Consider the following 19,006-nt stretch of genomic DNA (forward strand, 5'->3'; position numbering starts at 1 on the left):
GCTGCAAATTAAATCAACACTTGAGTAAATATTAATAATAAAAAATAAAGGGGGGGAAATCGGTGTTAGAGAGTGCAGGCATCACTTATTCGGGGCTTCTGGTCTCCAGGGGAAACTTCTCTGTGGCCATAGCAACGTATCTCCAAACCCCTGTGCTTGGTGGGAGGAAAGGAAAAGGCTTTGAGGACAGAAGGGCACCAATTGCTGCATCGTGGCACCTATTGGCACCCACAGTGATGTGCCAGACCCAGCTCTGAGCCCTGCTGCCCCCTTGGCACTGCCTTTGTTCAGAGCTGAGCCCAGCGCTCCTGATTTGGGATTAACCTTGGCCTCGTGCTGGAATTTTTCAGCAGGAACATTATGGCATTGTTTCACTGGGCCTGTGCCTGGTTGGGAGCGGCTCAGTGCAGGAAGTGTCACACATCCCCGCAGCTCCGTGTAGGGGACAGCTGAGCGGGGCAAAGCTCATTACACCCAAATAATCCCCTAATAATGTAAGTAGTATTAGTGGCCTCCAGGCTGGGATCCAGCAGCCGGGAAGAGGGGTGGGCACTGCCTGAGGAATGCCATAATCTCAGCCCGGTTTGCTGCTGTACAACAGGACATTGAGCTGGCTCCGCTTGGTGATTAGTGCCGTCATGCTGCCCAGGGCCAGGCCTGCTGCACGTCCCTGCTGGCACCAGACTGGCAGAGCATAACAGCAGCACACTGCGTGTGGGCACGTGGCAGATTTCTGCTGATCCAGATTAAGGTGGCACCTCCGGTCAGAGCCCACTGCCCTGTGCTGGTTTGGCTGTATGCAAACAAGGGGCTCAGAGCCTGAGCTGGGGGAGAGATAGTGCCCACAAACAGCACCAGAGCAGCTTTGTGCCACCCCTTCCTGCATGGCAGCACACCAAGATGCATTGAAGAAGATCCATCATCCTTTAGGTCAGCTCCTACCTCTATCTCCCTCCCTCTGCATGTTAACTCTTCTAATTGTAAGGCCAATTATGCAAGCACTGCTGCAGGTTGGTTCTATACCACTAGCAACAGGTAATGGGAGGCTCCCACCCACCTCAACACTATGTTTGCTATCAGTATGTTTATGTGATAGCATCTCTGCAGGGGGATGGAGAGGCCTGATGTAATTAATCGCAGTTAATTAATCCTTGCACAATGCTCGGACTGTGAAAAAAGCATTCACCCTTTAATTAATAACCAGAAAACTGAAGCGGGTGGGTGCTGCTGGGGCTGGTTTGAATGTGAGTTTCTCATCACAGTGGGGCTGAGGACCTGTCATGCACTGGACAAGAGTGGGAGGAGCTCAGCCATGGTTGTGAAGATGCTGTAGGAGGAAGGGATGGATGAGCTGTGAGCCAGGCAGAGCTGTGGGTGTGCTTGAGCCCAGCTCTGCTGTTAAGGAAGGGCACTGGGGCTGTGTATAGCCTGGTAAGGCACAGTGCAGGTGCGTGCATCCCAGCTACCCTGCACCAGGACCCAGCTGGAAGGTCACCAAACTGCCTTGAAATAGCTGGGGGGCTCTGAGCACAGCATTGCTAGGGAGTGCAGAGTATGGAGCAGGTAGGGCTGGAATCCCAGTGACCATCTACAGCTTACAGTGAGTCCTCAGTGTGCCACCGCCCTAATCCAGCTTTAATCAGATCATGGCCAATTACTGATCCACCTGCCCTACACTGTCCCCCCACCCCACGTCACCTCCCTTGGTGTGACACAGGACATAAACAACATGTGGTTGCCAAGGGTGGTGACAGCAGGATATGGGATGTGGGCGCGATGGATGGGGATGGGACCTGCTTGTGCTGCTCTGCTCCCCAGACCCCAGCCCTGGGGGTCCCCAAGGTAACGCCATGTTGCAGCTGGGAAAGGGCAGCACGCTGTCACCACCATGGTGTTACTGCTATGCTGTCACTGCTGCTATGGGTGACACAGGTGGCACCAGCCTCATGCTAGTGGCAAGGGCACAGCAGCACCATGTGCCAGGTGGGAGCTGGCCTGGGGGAAACACTGCTGCCAGCCTGAAAAGAAAAGAGGGAGGTCAGGCATTCCTATGGGTGGGGATAAGGAGAAAAAGAAAGAGGACAGAAAGAAGCAGGGGAAAGCAGACAGAGCAGAGAACATTCTGGGCCCTGCCTGTGCAGCTGAGTTAGTTCCTGGCTGCATTCATGGAAATTATTCTCTAAACGTGAGTGCTGAGGAAGCTGGCGATTGTCCCCCGCACTGACCCGGCCCCGGCCTGCAGGATGTTTACTTCCCTGCTAGGACCAGGGGAGCCCAGGGACCTGCTGTGGGGTCAGCCCAACCTGCAGGCAGACCCCCAGCACCAAGGGATGAGGGCAGTGCTGGGTGAGGGGCTGCTGGAAGAACCCACTACCAGGAGAAATGATGTTCTCCAGATTGCTAAGGAGAGGAGGAAGCTGTCAGTCTGGTTTTTGATGCCGCTTAGAAGCATGAGGACCCTGATGTGGGGCAGCACAGCAAAAGAAAACACTAGGGTGCTTCCCTCCCTTGGCCTGAAGAGAGCTATGAAGAGGAAACCCCCAAATGACCCAGGGAGCACAACTCAACCCCAGCCCTGCAGGAACACACCTGTGCTGGCAGCCCCACACCATCAGTGCAGGGTCACCGTGACACAGGAACCACAGAGCACCACTGACGCAAACAGCATCCGGGAAAAGCAGGTTGAGCACGAAGCCCTGGGAGCACCATCCCCAGTTCGGACCCACTCTGGTCCTGCTGTGCCCATTGCCTTGCTCCCATCCCCACCAAGCACTGCCAGGGTCCTTTTCTTAGCCAATACTTGTTCAGCTTGTCATGGCAACCAGAGCTCCTTGAACTGCCATTTCAGCCTGGTGCTACCGCACTGCTCACCTGCAGGTATCACAGCAGCAGAGCACCCCATACCCTGAAACTGAGTGCTTTTCATCCCCCATAGGACAAAAGCAGCCACCACTGCTCACTCCTGTGGAAACTGGGTGGGAGAAAGAAAGAGACCCCCCTTCAAGAACCTGGGGTATGATCTCTGCAGGCAGGCTGTGCATCTCACTGATGGTGTCTGCACTGAGCATGGCTGTGGGTATGCAGCACTCAAAGGGGAATTGGAGGCTCCAGGAGCAGCAATCAATCTCCGAAAGGCACAGCTTGAATTTCACAGTAACTATTTAATTCCCCTCCCTATTATCCCTGAGAATATTTTAGCAGTTCTTGGTGGCTTGGGGAGAGGAAGAGAGAGGATAGATTGCATTTTAATTAATAATGGCTGAAATGCTTTACTACCCGGGGCAGGAGTCACAGTGAGCATGAAGTAGGGACTTACACTGAGTGGGAGGGGACAGCACAGCAGTCCCTGGGTGACAGCAGGTGGCACGGGGTCCTGCCTTGGGTGGTTCCAAGCAGGAGCAGGGATGCTGCACTGAAGACCCCGCAGCAAGGAAGGAGCAGCAGTGCTGGCAGTGAGCTGGGAGCTGGGTGCATGCATCCCAGGACACCGCCCCATCTGATTTGCTCCAGCTGAAGGGCTGGCAGCAAAGACTTCAGGCTGAACCAGAAGAAATGAGGGAGCGTTAGGCCAAGCCTCAGACATGATGTGGATGTGCATGTTCAGCGTGCCAAAAGGGAAACAGAGGGAAACTGCAGGAGCTGGTGGGAGGAGAGATGTGAGGGCAGGGCGAGGCTGCAAAGGGAGCCTGCAGAGGGGCCTTATCGTGGTGCTGCAACCCAGGCAAAGCATCTCTGCCCAGCACCTACAGGCTGAATCTGCCGGAGGAGGATCACTTAAAGACAAGAGTGGGGACATGGTGAGGGCTGGCAGGGCTGGGCAGGCAGCTATTGAGAAAAAGAGACAGGGTACATGTGCATGAGGCAGAGGGAACACAGTATGCAGGCATCCCTGGGGCTGAACCCAGTGCACACACTCTGCCTGGGGCTCCACTTGCCTGAGCACCATGCAGTGCCCCGAGCAGACAGCAACACACACATCAGCCCTTCACTTGGGAGGCTGTGAGAATACTGGATTCCAGCCCAGAGAGCCCAGACAGGCTTCTCTAGAGGGCTCAGCCAAACTTCAGGAGCAATAATCAGCAGGAGAGACACAGGGGACACAGAGGGACAGGAGCCACCATGTACCCAGCCCTGCCGCTGCCCAGCTGCCACCACGGCTGGCCCTGCAGATGTGCAGTGCTCCCCAGCTCAGCACTTTGTGCTGCAGGAAGGCTTGTTTGAGGCGGACAACGAGGGATCCCTGCTGCGAAGCTGACGATGGAATTTCATCCTTACATCTGGTTCAGCTTAAAAATCTTGCCCAGGCTGCTGGAGACACCACTAAGTTGTGTATGAGCGCGGGGGAGTGAGGCGGATGAGTGTGTCCTGTGCTGATGATACACCACACATCCACAGCATTGGGGGCTCCAGCTCTGCCTGCTCCCAAGCCCAAGGTGGGCAGAGAGACATGAGGGTGACCTTGATGGTCCTATGTGCATCCCACCAGCCCCCTGCCTGACGCTGCCACCCCCTCTCCTGCTTGCCCAGGGTGACAGTGACCATGAGTTGGCCCACAAAGAAGCAGCCCAGGGCCGGCCGGAGCCCATCACCTCCCCCGGATTTTATTCATGAGGCGTGACAAGTGGGTGAGCTGCAGCAGCACAGCACTCACCCAGCAGCTTCTGACAGCGCCTTGGCTGGGGATGGAGCCCAGCCCCAGCCCACACAGTGCTATTTTCTGCTCTCAGAGGGATGGGCAGGTTTGGGGTGTCCACGTGCACAGATGCCCATGGGCCCTACCGTCAGGGGCTCCAGATGTGCACGGTGGAGACTGAACTCGAGGAGTCAGCACCAGGTTGAGAGAGGGGCTGACACAGTGGAAGCACCCAGCACAGCCCCTCACACACTGAGACAGCCAGGACAGAAAGGAGCTTATTGCTGCACGGAGGGATTTTCTGTTTGCTGCTGTGTTTTGTATTTGTGGCTTCCCGTATGGAAATGCTTTTTCCCTTTAACCTCCACCCACGAGCGCCGTGGATTTTGTTGCAGTTTTCAAAACATATGGTGTGTACATCAAAAAACATAAAGGATGCTATATTTAAGATATTACAAAGCAAGGCAGGAGCCAGCATTTTTTAAACTGGGGCAGTGTCTGAGAGCGAGAAATGTGGGGATTTAGGGGTTCTCTAACCCAGATCAGAGAAAGAGCTCCATCAGGTGAGCTGGAGGCAGCCCACACCCTGCCCTTGCTGACGTACCATGTCCCAGCACAGCTCACAGCTCAGCATCTGGATGCTGCCTGGAAGGCGGCTGGTACGTGATGCTCGAAGACGACAGCTCTAAACTGTAATGCACTAAAGCTAATTTCTTCCTGTTTCTTCTGCGATCTGCTGATTCCCTGATGGGCTGAATGCCTCCTCTATTACTCCGCTAATCGCTCCGTGCATGGCATCATTTATCTGGCCAATACAAGCACTGCGAGAGAGATGAATTCTCGCTTTCTGCAGGCACAGGGTAGAAGGCAGAGCCTCCTCCATGTCATCGCTCCAGACACGGAGCTCGTTCTCTCATTCTGCAGAGTGTGATACGCTCATTTGTTTTATTTTAGCCCGTATTCATGCTGGCATTGTAATTCCAACCTGGGAGACTGCGTCATAGCCAGGGAATGAGGGGTGGCGGATTTGCTATTTTTAACTCCTTCTAGTCCAGGGAGGGAACTTGAAATCAAATCTCCATCCAGATACACTGCATAGATATTAATGCAACAAAACGGGAATTAGGACTGGGGGTGACAGCTGGCAAAGCAAGCATCGGCGTCACAGAGGGGACACTGTCCCCATAAATAGGACACACCGAAGGGGTGTACGTTACAGGGCAATCTCACTGCCACCACTGCGTGCTCAGAGGCTGATGGTTGCAGACCAGCCGCCGTGCAGCCAGTGCCATTCCAGGGGATGAATTACAGCTCGGGGTTGGCAGCAAAACGGCACCAGGAGCTTCCCCAGCAGGCTCCACATTCCGCTCACTGCTCTTATATCCCAGGAAGGTGCTGCCTAAAACAACTGGGATTTGGGAGTGGTGATCCATAGCTCACAGCTGCGGAGTGAAGGACGCTGCTACATCCCTGCTAAGCCACCAAACCACAGCAGAAGAGACAAAGCACACCTGCAGTCATTTGGTGTGGGCATCCCACAAAGACCATGCAAGTTCGGCTCTGGACAAGGGCTCAGCACAGCCCCCGCATGGTCCTTGCATGTTACGCGGGCAGCACAGAGGGTGTTTACTGCCTTCTTTAATCTATCATAATCCCTGCTCTAATTCTGTTGAAGGTAGCAAATGAAGCCTTTAAGTGGTCATAAAAAGATTGCCCCCTCTGCACAGCTTGGCAGGACACCTGGCTGTCTCCTGGTGTCTGTCTTCCCCACCCCATCCTTTGCGCCAGGGGTTTTGCTAAAGCTCTGTGGGACAGAGCATCTTTTATAAACTATAAGCTCAAGCCCTTGCAACTGCAAAGATCAGCAAGGACAGCCAGAGCAGCAATGGGGAGGGCCACGCTGCTGCCCAGGTGAGGCACAGCTGTGCAGGGCTCTGCAGGGTTCCTTCAGCTCCCATGCAGGCTGCTGGCGCGTATTGGTCTCGCCCAAAGCTGTTAGCCTTTATCTTTTGCCATGTGTTGGTTGCAATTGGCCCGAAGCAGAGCTCTCAATATTAAAAGACAGCAGTTTCTGTTCTTTGTGCCATCTGTATGTTTGTGTATTTCCCCTATCACCACAATTTGCAAGCTGGGCTCCAGCCAGGCTCAGGAAGAGATCTTAGTAGACATCTTCCCTGCAATTCCAACAGCTTCATCATTTATTTTATGGCTCCCCTGGCACGGCCCCATGTCACCAAGGCTGTCACAGATCCAGCTGCCCACACTGGCATGTGGCTGGCGCAGGCAGGCTGCGCTGCAGGGAGCATCAGCTTCAGCACCCAGAGCACAGGTGAGGTACAAAACCCAATGCCAAGAATGGCAGCAGAGCTGTGCACGCTCCTGCCCAGTCTGTTTGGTGTCCCCTGGTAGATGCCATGGAGTGGTGGCCCTGGGCTCTGCCTGAACAAACCTCGTCCTGCTCCCTCTCCAGGGTGCACACCAACACAGCTCACTGCATGCTTTTTGCAAAACATAAGGATGAAATAAATCACTATGGCCCCAGTGAGAAGCAGTTCATGGCTGGAATCTCCCTGCAGCTCCAAAGGAAGCTGGCCAGGACACATCCTGCTGGCTGGGGCCAACTGCCTCGCCCCACAACAGCCCCCGCTTCCTTCCACTCTGACCTGGACGCTGCTTGAGACGTCCCTGCTGCCGGCCCCAGGGTGGTCAGAGCCCCATAGAGCCCCCCCCTCTGCCCTGGGTTTCCATCCAAGCCTTGCTGTGCACAAGCAGAGAGGCAGCAAGGGTTGGACTGGATGATCCCTATGTGTCCCTTCCAACTCAGGATATTCTACGCTGCTGCTCCCCCACTGCAAACCTGGCACAAAGAACAGCAGGGGAAGGGCTCTGCATGTCGATGTTTGCACAGCAGTTGTGTTTGTGCAGCTCTGCCAGAAGGAGCAGGGATGTGCAGGGATCTCCTTGTAGGACCATGGGAGAGGAGCATTGCCACTCTGCCTTGGCAAAGCATGCTCTGGTTTCAGGGTGGCTGATAAACAGACTTGAGCTACATACACAGACAGCTGCCTACGGCAAACAGCAGGACAGAAATGTACAAGCAAGTTTGGCAACTTTATGTGAATTAAATGTGCATTTAATTGAGATTTATAAGGGAGGTTGCAATAGCAATTGATTATCAAAACCAGATTATGTATGGGGACTTAGCAACTATACAGGAGATTAATGTTGTTTCCAGAATAAATCTTCAGTAAATATATTTTTCCCCCAGTAACCAGCTAATAACACGTCACCCTAATTATCTCATGAAAGGGGCACAGAAGCTTTGACAAATGCTGAAAGAAAATGTTGTCTGCAAAGCAGCACCAGAGACACAAAACACACTCTGCTTCCAAGCTGTGGCTCATCTCAGTCCCAAAAACCAGAACACAGCTCATGAAGAGACACCTACCCAGGCTGGCTTTGCCAGCACCCCTCCCAGCCCCTGCATGAGGAGCTGCATGGCCCTATCCAGACCAGCAATAACAGCTCCACGCCCTGCTCCATCCCTGCCTGCACAGAGGATGTGCCTCAGAGGTGTCTCCAATGACCCCACCCTGACATTCTGGGGGGGGTGTCCAACCTTGTGAGGGATGGGAGGGCATCCTGCTGCTCCCCAGAGCCGGGGTGGGCACAGGACTGCTACTGCAGGATGCTGAGATGCTCCAGCAGTAGTCATGGCAACACCGGTACACAGCCAGGGCGAACAAAGCTGATGGAGAAAAAAGGGGAGAGAGGAAAGAAAGGGGGAAAGCCAAAAAGAAGGAAGGGGAGACAGGTCTGCAGTAATGGAAGGAAGGTTGTGGCAGGAGGGAGCGATGGGGAGAGACAGCACAGGGAGGTGGGGGGAGAGGAGGAGGAGGAGAGCTGCCTTCCAGTGCTCTCCTTGGGATGACCTCTGGGGATGTGACCCAGGATGTGCACTGAGCGATACCACCGAGATGGTGCCCATCAGCTCCCATTGTGGCTGTCTCCAGGGCCATTCCCCTACTGGTGGCCTGAAGCCATGCTGCAGGATATCCTATACAGGTACCTGGAGGCACTGCTCTGCTACAGAGCCAGGAGGAGCCCTTCCCACACTCTGGGACTGAACACCACACCTGAGACATCCTTAAAGCAACAAGTATTGAGAGCCTGTGTGTCATGGGTTAAGCGACACTGTGCAGCTGGATCCAGCTCTTCAGCAGCTCCCTCCTTCCACCAGCACAGGGGGATCAGCCAAGCTGTGGGTCTGACCCCAGCAGCATGATGGCAGGACATCTCCACAGCTGGTTATCAGAGGAGTGATGCTCTCAGATTGTGCTTCATAACCCCAGCTGCATTCTGGGCCCCCATGTGCAGGACATACAACATCCCTGCTGCTGGAAACACTGGGTGTGAAGGGGACAATGTGACAAGATGAGGGAGCAGCATCACTGAACAATGAGCTCCCCCCAAGTACACGCAAAGGTTTGCACAGACATCATCCTCCCCTCCTCCTTCCCACACTCATGCTCTCCTTGGCTTCTGCATACGCCCAGAAACCGACTTCAAAAGGCACAGGGGGGGGCTGCCAGCAAGGAGCGGCGGGCAGGCAGACAAGGCTGTCTGCTGCTAAAAGCCCTCAGTGCCTTTCATCAGGGCCTGGAGAAAAAAGGCAGAGAGCCTCTGCTGCTGGGGCTGGAGGCAGACAACCAAGCCTGGCATCGGGTGCTGCTGCCCGGCAGCACTGTGCTCCTAATGGGGACTGCTCCATCCCACTCTGACAAAGGGAGTCCAGCCTTCCCTATCCCACCTCTCTGCATACAGGCATAAATAAATCCATCTGTGTGCAGTAAGCATCAGAGATCCTCTTAACCCTCCACACTCTCTGCTTCAGGCTGGGCTAAGTGTTGTCCATGCAGGCAGGGGGACGGTGATGCTGCTCAGCACAGCCCTGGCCCAGTGCTCAGCATACCCATAACAGAGGTCACTGCTCCCATCCCTGAACACACCAGCACAGCCCGCCTGTCCCTAGAAGCCACCTTCCAGCTCCTCATTAGTGCCAATTAATGGGCAGTCAGCGTGCCCAGCAGAACTGGCATTTTTCAGGGAACAAGTCCCCTTTCATGAGGGATAATCAACACAGGCTTTGTTGTGCGTGCTCTCAGCTTAAACGAGCCAAGGACTGCCTGCCAAGGAGCAAAACTATGTTCTGAATCAGACCCTTTGTGACCAGAGCCATGTGGGACACCAGGAGCCAGGACAGCCACAGATGACCTTTCAATAAGGCCTCGATTCACCCTACACCTGAGGGATGCTCTGGGACAGCCCCCTACCCACACCTCCCCCTGCCCACACCCCCGGGGGACTCACAGCATCACTTGGTGCAGTATGGGATGCCACCACACTCAGGTGATGGGCAGGGTGAGGACAGCACCCAGTTAAGCTGGACTTGGACTGCAGCTCCTCTGCTACAGCACTAAATAAAGCTGTGAGCTGCAGAACTCCAACAGGACCAGGGAACACACACTCTCCAGCTTCCCCAGTTATGTGCCTTGCTGATGAGGGGAACAAACACACATGGGAAAAACAACTATGGGGGAGCAGGGCTAGATGGCCTGGATGTGACAGGCTGGCACATTGGACAGAGGACTCTTATTAGTCCTGTTTTCCTGTTGCCTGAATGGGGGCACCGCCAAGGAATGCTTCCCAACAGACTGCCTGGCTTCACAGGACTTCAATTGCTGGGGGCAGGACAAGAGGGCAGCAGCAGAGGGGCTCAGGGAGGATAGAAGGGTGCTGATGGACTCTCCTGCAGGACAAGAGCCACACATTCCCCAGGACAGGAAGCTCCTGCCATCCCACATCACAGGCACCAGGACCCCAAGTGTCCCACAGGTGGGGCACCAGGCACAGCTCTGTGGGGTTGGGGATGCAGGGAGCAGATTGACCATAGCAAAGCTCTGCTGACTCTGGGGGAAGGAAAGCAAGGATCTGGCAGATCTCTGAGCTGACTCAGAGCTCCAAGTGCCCGGTGGCTCTGCTGTGCCAAGCGCAAGCCAAAGCAATTAGCATTTCTTGGAGACACTCGGTGTAATCTTCCCTGAGTGATGGGGAGAGCTGCCATGAGGGCTGCAGAGCTGCATCAGCAGTGATGAGAGGCAGAGCAGTGCTGTCCCACAATGGGATCGTGTGGGTATGCTGTGCCCTCACCCACAGCCCCAAGTCTTTTCTCCGGGTGCTGTCAGCCAGCAGCAGGGCAGAAGACAGAAGCAGCTTCCTCCCCTTCCTGGAGCACAGCCCACTTGGGAGCTCGACATTTGGGGAACACCAGGGCCAGCCCTGCCTGTCATCTCCCTGGGAAGCTCTCAGCCCAATCTCTGCAGCAGGGAGGGAGGCACAGATGATGCTCAGGGAACCACACCAGAGCAGAAGCCAGCCCGAGTCAGGGATTATTTTTAACAGCTACTCATAGAGCACAGCGAGCGCATACAGGAGAGACAGCTCACACTGATGCTTGCCCCATCCCTCCCTGTGACACGTGCAGGGAGCATAGCTCAGATCCAGGCTTTTTATAGGGTTTCCCACTCCTGCTGGGCACGCAGCTCAGCAGCTTGGTATGACCACACCACCCCCTCTCCCAGCAATCACTCGCATGCCGTTCACTGAAGTCTTTCCATTCCCCTCTTGCTGTTTCCTCTTCTCTCCTTATTAGGGATCCACCTACCCATCCATCTACTCATTCTCTCCCTCTCTGTGGCTATTTTTAAGATGTCATAAAAGCTTTCAACTGGTAGCATCCTCAGGGATGCAAGGGATTTAGTATGTAACCCATCACAAACTGTCATCACCACATAACTCTCCAAGCAGACAGCGACTTCAGAAAAAAAAAAAAATACAAGAAAAGAAGAAGCAGAGGAATGGAGAACATGCACACTGTGTCACATAGCTCTGCCTGGCCAGCAGGACCACACTGCTCCTAGGGATGGCTGGGACAGATGCTGGGGCAGCACAGTCAGACCCCTCTGCAGGAGATGCAGATGGGTTCAGGAATGATTTCTCACTGATTAAGGGCTCTGAGTTGGGATTCACAGACTGGTGTCCCAGTGTCTGCAGGCAGAAGGAGGGAAGCTCCATTGCTGGGAAAATGGCTGTGAATCTCCCTGTGCACCCATGCATGTTGTGGTCAAGAAGCTTGAGATGCCCCACAAACAGTCATACCCCAAAGACACAGAGCACCCCAAAACCTGAATCCTAGGAGAGAGCCTGGATGACACCACGATGACCAAGTGAACTCCAACCTAGAGGGAGTGCAGGAGCACTCAGAGACCACCCCCCCAACCCCACCCCAGCAGCTTAGTGGGAGCTGATGGGCTCTGCCCAGCACTTCCTGCAGCAATTCCCTGCTGCAGGCTGCCAGCAGAGAGATGCCAGCTATGAACAGGCCAGGTACAGCCTGAGCAGCATCCCACTGGGCACTAACATGACAACACTGTGCCTCTGGCAGCAGACAGGGCCCTTCTCCATTGGTTCAAGCACACCCAGGAGCCCCAGCCCAGGCACAGAACTCTCAGACGACATGTGGGTGACGCAGCTATTTATGGCAGCTGGAGACAGCTCAGCTTACCTTGCCCCCCCTTCTCCATCTTTCAATGGCCAGGAGGTGTTGAGGTGGGGGGGGGGGGGTTAGGCAGGGGCACCCCAGTGCCACCAGCACAGCGCAGGCAGGGTTGGCAGGGACCGGCACTGTGATCCAAGCAGACAGCGGCTGTGCAGAGCAGGGGAAGCACCCTATTACACTCTGAGGATTGCAATCTGAGCAGAGAGAGCGAAAATCTGGAGCAGAGCTGACAGGAAAAGCCGGCACTGAGCCATGCAGGATGCCTGTCTGCCCTGTGCCCTGCCCTTATGGACTGTGTTCTACGGGATGCTGAGAGCAGTGGGGTTGGTACCCTGCTCTGGGACCTGCCCCAGCCAAGGGAGCTTCCCCACCTCTATGCTGCACTCTGCAACTGATCATCGATGTCCGGCTTGCAGACAAAGCTCAAGCCAAGGGCACCTGCTCTGGGTCCCTCCTGGCAGCCCAGAGCCATGTTGCCATAGCACAGCCTGGTGATGAAGCTGCTCACAGACCCAGTTGGGCAGTGCTGCAGCCAGGGGGTGATTTAACCTGCAAGCATTTGGTGACTCAGAGCAGCAGGTAGAGGGCAGAGCAGCAGCCCTGCCAGGGCCAAGGCAAACCCTTGGTTTGGGAGGGGAGTGCCAGGGGAGGGAGTCACCTCCTGAGCAGCCCTAGGGCTCAAACGAGCTGCAGCTCCTGCCATGCTATAGAAGCAGACTCCCACACAGCTTCCTGTCATCCTCCTCCTCTTTTAAAGCTTTCAGAAGACAAATCGTTGGCCAAGGGGGAAGCAGCCTCTCCTGCACAGCCACCCTGCTGGGCCCCCCCACCTGTGCAGGGAATCTGGGCTTGGGGAGCAGCTGTGACAGTGACATCCCCATCACAGTGCCTTACATGTCCCAGCAAGCAGAGCTGAGCCACGGACCGACCCAGCCCAGCCCCAGTTATTTATATATAGCTCCCTATTGCCACCGCCCCAGGCAGGGCAGCCCTCAGCAGGATGCCTCCATCGAGGCTGGCAGAAGGATGGATGTAGGAGGAGCAGCAACACCTCCAGGTCTAGAGGGTACACGGCACAGGGCACGCAGTGCTTGCATTGCACTTCTGTGAGTGAGATGCTACATGTGCTGTATAGGGTGTGGTGCTGCAGAGCCTGGTGTGAACACATCAGGGGCTCACACCTCCAGTCCTGTGCTGGGTTATGATCCCCTTGTGCTGAGGTACCTTCCCATGTGAGCAGGTCAACACTCAGAACCTAAACCTGTGATGGACTCAGATCTAAGAAGGGCTCTGGGGGTGGCTTTGCACCAACAAGGCAGCCTGGTGCTCCCTACCATGGGGTACTGCTTGCCAAGCAGGTCAGCAGGATGGCTTCAAATATGCACTCTGCTCTTACACATTCCTGCTCTCAGAGATGCCCTCCAACTGAAGACTTCTCCAATTGTCCAAGCCTCAAATACATTTCAAAATGGGAGTAAAGTCGAATGTGCAAGAGGAGAAAAAACAAGTGATGCTCGAGGCTCAGGGAAGGACTTTGCCAAGGTAAAAGAGGTAAGAAAAAAGGAAGGTCAGAAAGGCTGCATAAGAGAATCATATTGGCTCCTCTTTCTTGCAGAACTCTGCCCCAGGCAGCAGAGAAAGCACATCAATTCCCAACCCAGGGCTTGTGGCTGATAATGATAAGGCATTCAGGCTATACCAGAACTGAAAAAGGCCTCTATCAACTGCAGCCTATCAAAAATCTGAACCGCCATCAAATATATGGGAACCATATGCTCAAGTTTGCTGCCACACTTGCTCAGTTTGGTGCTATTAAGCTTCAGACAGCCCTTTTCTGGAAGGGGAAGCATTTCCAATGGGGCTGTTCTTCAGGGCACTCCAGCAGGGCTGATTGGGGCTGAAACATCTGAAGCTGGGCTCTGCCTTCCCTCCAGCTGCTGCAGTCATTCCTCATCCTCATCCACCCCACAAACCCATCCCTCTCTCCCACCCCCAGGATGCCTTCCAGAGGTGCTGCAGCTCTCATAACAGAGAGGCACTAATGTATTTAGTCTAAAAATATCTGATTAGATGTTCCAAGCACTTCATTATAGCATCGTCATGATAGGACTGTGGGGTCTGGCAGGAACTTGGTGGCTTTGCCTTTGCTTCTTCACAGCTCTGCTGAGCACAAGGGCAGCGCCACACTGATAACAGGACAATCTACCATTAGTCCAGCCTGCTGGCATCACAAATACAATTATCTGGCTAAACCAATCGTCACTCTGTCATTAGAAAACTTGCTATTTATTTTATAAGAGCATGGCAGGCCCTTGAAATAATTCAATTGCTCCAATTGACTTTACAGCATGCACTTCATTGGCCTGCAGGGCCACTTCCCATGGCTTCTGCTCTTCAAGGGGCAAAATGCCAAGAAAGAGGGTTTGCAGGAGAGCCCGAGTGGAGCTCAGGGAGTGGACGGAGTCCATCCACCAGCCTGGGGACAGAGCGACTGCGTGGGCACTGAATTTTATGGCACAAAAGTGAACGCTGTTGACAGTTGTCCCTTTGGTTGGCTGCTTAGGAGGAAGGAGTGGATTTGTACTGAGGTGTTGGTGGCAGCAGAAGTCTAGGTATTGAGAACCAGGAGATCCCTTTGGCACTGTGAGCTCAAGGGGAAGAGATGATTACATCACATCAACAAGTCCCTCAGCAGAACCACATCCTCCTTGGTGAGTCCTGACCTGCTGGGTGGGGAGATGCAGAACCCCCCACCCCACCTGGTGAGCTTATGGGGCAGGGCTGGGGCTCCTGGAGATGCACAGCACCGTGTGATTCCTCTTTAATTACACAGGGACTTAATAGAGTTTGCTGGTAAACACCTTGTAACCGCATGTGCCTGCAGATTACTGGGTAATTACGCTTAGTGGATCATCATGCAACAGGGAACACGACTTAGGAAAGACAAAAATAACCAGGCAAACACGTTACATTCATCAGTGTGTCATGAAGCCTTCCTGCCCAAGCGCCGTACCGGCCGGCTCCTCCCCATACCTCATTTCTGGGCTTTCTGAGACCAGCAGAGCTGTTGCATGGGGATCTGAGAGGTGCTGGAATGGGATAGGATGGGGAAAACTTTCCACCTCTCATACCAAAGCCCCCACAGACCTCCCTATCCTCCAACAGGTGGCAGCTGCTCTAAGGGAGTAGGGTGAGATGGATGGGTTTGTCCTCCCCCCAGCTTCTCAGGGAGGGCTTAGAGTGCAGAGCTCAGGATGTTAAGGATGTAAGTGATTTTAAGGGATGTTGTCTAGGGCAAAAGTTTGTACCTCAGGATCCAGCATTGGCAGAAATGCAGCACCGATGGACCTGGTTAGGAATGCATGAATCTATTTGCAACCAATTAGCAGTTCTAACCGGAGTGGGAGGTATAAATAGTGGAGTGAATGTAAATATCAACACAGTGCCCTCCAAACACTCACGGCTGTGTGCCAGGAGGCTGCGTTCCCAGACAGCACAACCCTGCACCCTCAGGTCTTCTCACACTGAAGCCTCAGGGTATGAGTTTACACCCAGGATCAAGGGCCTTCTCCTCTACCCCACAACAGCAGCATTTTCATATGGCTTTGCCTTCTCTGCACAGTGGGAGAGAAGAGATAGGTCCTCCAACCCTGGGTGCAAAGCAAGTCCCACTACGTGCAGTGATGACATCCTCTTTTTCTCCCCTAACAGCAACATAAGCAGCATCTCAGGCATCAAGCTCTGTCTTCCAGGTTTGGGAGGCTGAACACAGCTGACCTGCAGGTACAGCCCTTCTGCTTTGGAGCCCTCACTCACAGACAGGAGAGAATCCCTGCTGAGAGCAGCGGAGCTGCTCCCAAGGCAACAAGTGGCAGAGAGCTCCTGAGCCAGCAGCTGCTGGAAAAGGGCTGCAAGAACCACTGCAAGTCATAGCCAGGCACTGCAGGACGACATCCAGATGGCACAGAAGGTGCCAAGGGCTCCAACAGGAACACACAGGCATGAGGGCTGCAGGCTGGGCAGAGAAGCAGCAAGGCAGCTCATGGCAGCCACAGAACATGCAGGTAGAAGCCACAGTCCTGCCCCTGCTCTTGGTATCAGCTGGAAAAGAATCGTGTCATTGCTAAGAACAGACAAGCCAGAGTGTGAGTATGGTAAACAGCTTTGAGTCCTCGGCTATCTGCAAAAGGCTGGAAGCCCAGCAGGGCAGAGCCTGAAGCTGATCAGCCCACAGTACTGCAAGCAAACTGCAGCTGGAGCAGCTTCCCACATCACACCAAACCACGTGGCTACCTGGGAAGGGGAAATGGCACCATTTAGGCAAAACCATCCAAAGGCACAGGCAAGACCCATGTTGCCAACCTGCTGCTGGGAGACCCAGAAGCCAAGGCATGGATGAGTGATGCCCCCAGGGGCACTGAGTGAGCTGGTGGCAGGAGGAGATTCAAGGGGGCTCTAGCTCTGCATCCACCAACCTGATGGCCTCCTCCCATTGAATCACAGAGCACCAGGCAGGATGCACGTGTGGCTCTGCTGGCACCACTCTCCCCACGTGGGAGAGGAATAAGTGAAGTTTTGCAGTGTAATCAGATAGTTACGATACACTGGCACCACAAACAACCCTTATCACTGTCAGCATCCAAGCTGGCTATTAAGAGCTGGAAAGGAACCCCCAGGAGGAAACTAACACGCACTTGTTGGAATTGGCTTAGAAGAAGCTTGAAAGCTCCACTTGGCCACCACAATCATTGACCCCAGCAAGCACTGAGAGCCATTGCATCCCTCTGCACTAGACCATTACTCATGCCCAGTTGTTACCATCCCATAGGGCTGCAAACAAACGGGTCCCCAGCAGCCCCTACCTGGGCACTGCCAGCCACACCATCCCAAGCAGGGGACCACTTGTGCCACAGGCATGGCTCGTGCAGAGGGCACTTGGAAAGTGTTCACACCTCTAAAGCAGCCCTACAGATCTGGAATCACCTGTTCTGTTGCCTGCAGCGTGCCAAGACATTTTTCACGGTGTTTTGCTTGGGAACCACCCCAAGCTCTCAGATTGAGAAACCTCAGCGCACCAAAAGGGATGGAGGAGTCACTGCTCTGCCACTTTCTGCCTCCTCACTCCATATGGCCATGAGAACCCTCAGGAGGGGCAGGATGGCAACCAGCTCTGGAGGCTCAATGCCATGTGCTTTTAAAGGAAGAGGCCAAAGTTCTGCTAGCAAGGTGGACACAGCTGTCACACACCCTCACAGCAATGAGAAGACATTGACTGTGACTGGATCAATCTTTCCAGACTTTGCAACAGGGATGCAAAACCAGGAGCTACCAGACAAGGAGCAGGTGCCAGTTCTCATCTCATGCAGCACATTTCTACGCTCTGCTTCTTTAGCAATTCTTACGTAGTGCATGAGCGCCTCTGTCCCCATCTCTCACCCGCGCACAATAGAAACACCCACATCCCCAGCTGCAGAAAGCACATGCTTTTCTGAACCACATCTGTGCTTTGCTCAGCTCCCTGCTTTCTGGGTACCCCCTTCTCATGCTCTTCATCTCCATCAGCTGCCCCCCCCACCCCCCAGTTGCTATTATACATGGGTAGAGGCATCAGCAAGTGAGGCTGCTGCCTGGCAGATTGCTCCTGGCTCCCTCTCACCATGTTGCATATCGACATTTTACTGCATGATCTGCCCTCCAAGCCCAGGAACACAAGCCAAGAAGTACTCAGGGGAGATAAGCACCACGGCTCAGCCCGCATGAAGGGAGCACCGGCAAAGCCATCCCCTGTCAGAAAGCAAGAGGCAGAGAAAAAGATACCCAGCCCATCCTATGTGTCAGCCCCGGTGTCACATTTTCTTTCCGATTCCTCCCCGCCAGCTCCACGCAACATCAGCCCTGTTCCCATAGCAAAAGGAAGGCAGAGCCGTACTTACTGCTGGTGCTCATCTTGCCGGTCCTCTCCTGCCCTTCGCATTCAACAAAGGGGGCACAGCCGCTCTTTAAATCCTCTTTTTCCTCCGATAGCGCTAGGGGAGATCTCCTCTCCCCTTGCTAGAAGAGATCTCCGCGCGTTCTCGTTAAGGCATCCCCAGCGCTGCTCTGCGCTGCCCACTCCGTCCCGATGCCAAGGTCAGGGTGGTGGCAGCGGGGCGGGTGCCCGGACGGACCCGGGGGGAGCGGCCCCAGGCCCGGCGCTGCCATACACTGCGGAGCGCAGCCGCTCGCTCCGCTCTTATAGCGGGGTGTGGGGCCGCGAGGTGCCGCGCCTCTCCCCGCCCGCCCCGCTCCGCCCCGTGGAGCAGCCCAGGATGGATGAGCCGAGCCGAGCCGTGCAGGGCCGGGCCGGGAGGGGCAGAACCGGGGACAGCGCGGGGGGCGGCGGCCGGGCCGGGCTGAGGATGAGGATGAGGATGAGGATGAGGATGAGGATGAGGATGAGGAGGATGACTGCGGGGCTCCGCCGCGGAACCGCCGCCATCTGCTGGGCACCGCCTGCCCGCGGCACCGAGTCCTGCTGCAGCCCCCGGCATCCCTGGGATGCCCTCACCGCCGACCTGCCATCCCTCTGGCTTGGGGCAACGAGATGCTGTCCCAGGGTATAGGAGTGGGGAGGGGATATTCTGACAGCGAGGTTCCCCCAGCAGCCATCCATGCTGCCCCATGCAGGTAACCCCGGTGCCCACCCTGCACAGGGCGCAGGATGTCTGGCTGCAGGATGGAGAGGGGGCTCATTTCTCACTGTCTTCTCTCACAGT

At 54.9% G+C, this 19,006-nt stretch overlaps 1 protein-coding gene across 44 annotated transcripts in view; it reads right to left on the reverse strand.

The window, feature by feature from the left end:
- ABLIM3 (actin binding LIM protein family member 3) overlaps nt 1–18,457 on the reverse strand; it is a 33,683-nt gene extending 15,226 nt beyond the window's left edge. For 24 of the 44 annotated variants that reach the window (XM_085518917.1, XM_085518914.1, XM_085518908.1 and 21 more), the window contains exon 1: nt 12,258–12,433. In XM_085518917.1, the coding sequence (XP_085375043.1) occupies nt 12,258–12,276 (19 nt within the window). In that variant the 5' untranslated portion in view covers nt 12,277–12,433. Of the gene's footprint in view, nt 1–12,257; nt 12,458–18,184 lie in introns of those variants that run through there. The other 20 variants (XM_085518911.1, XM_085518909.1, XM_085518905.1 and 17 more) reach the window with 2 other exon arrangements.
- Between the last annotated feature and the right edge of the window lie 549 nt (nt 18,458–19,006).

The sequence above is a fragment of the Coturnix japonica genome, chromosome 18 (genome assembly GCF_054131305.1).
Source record: "Coturnix japonica strain WE chromosome 18, WE-NBRP24, whole genome shotgun sequence".
Lineage (NCBI taxonomy): Eukaryota > Metazoa > Chordata > Aves > Galliformes > Phasianidae > Coturnix > Coturnix japonica.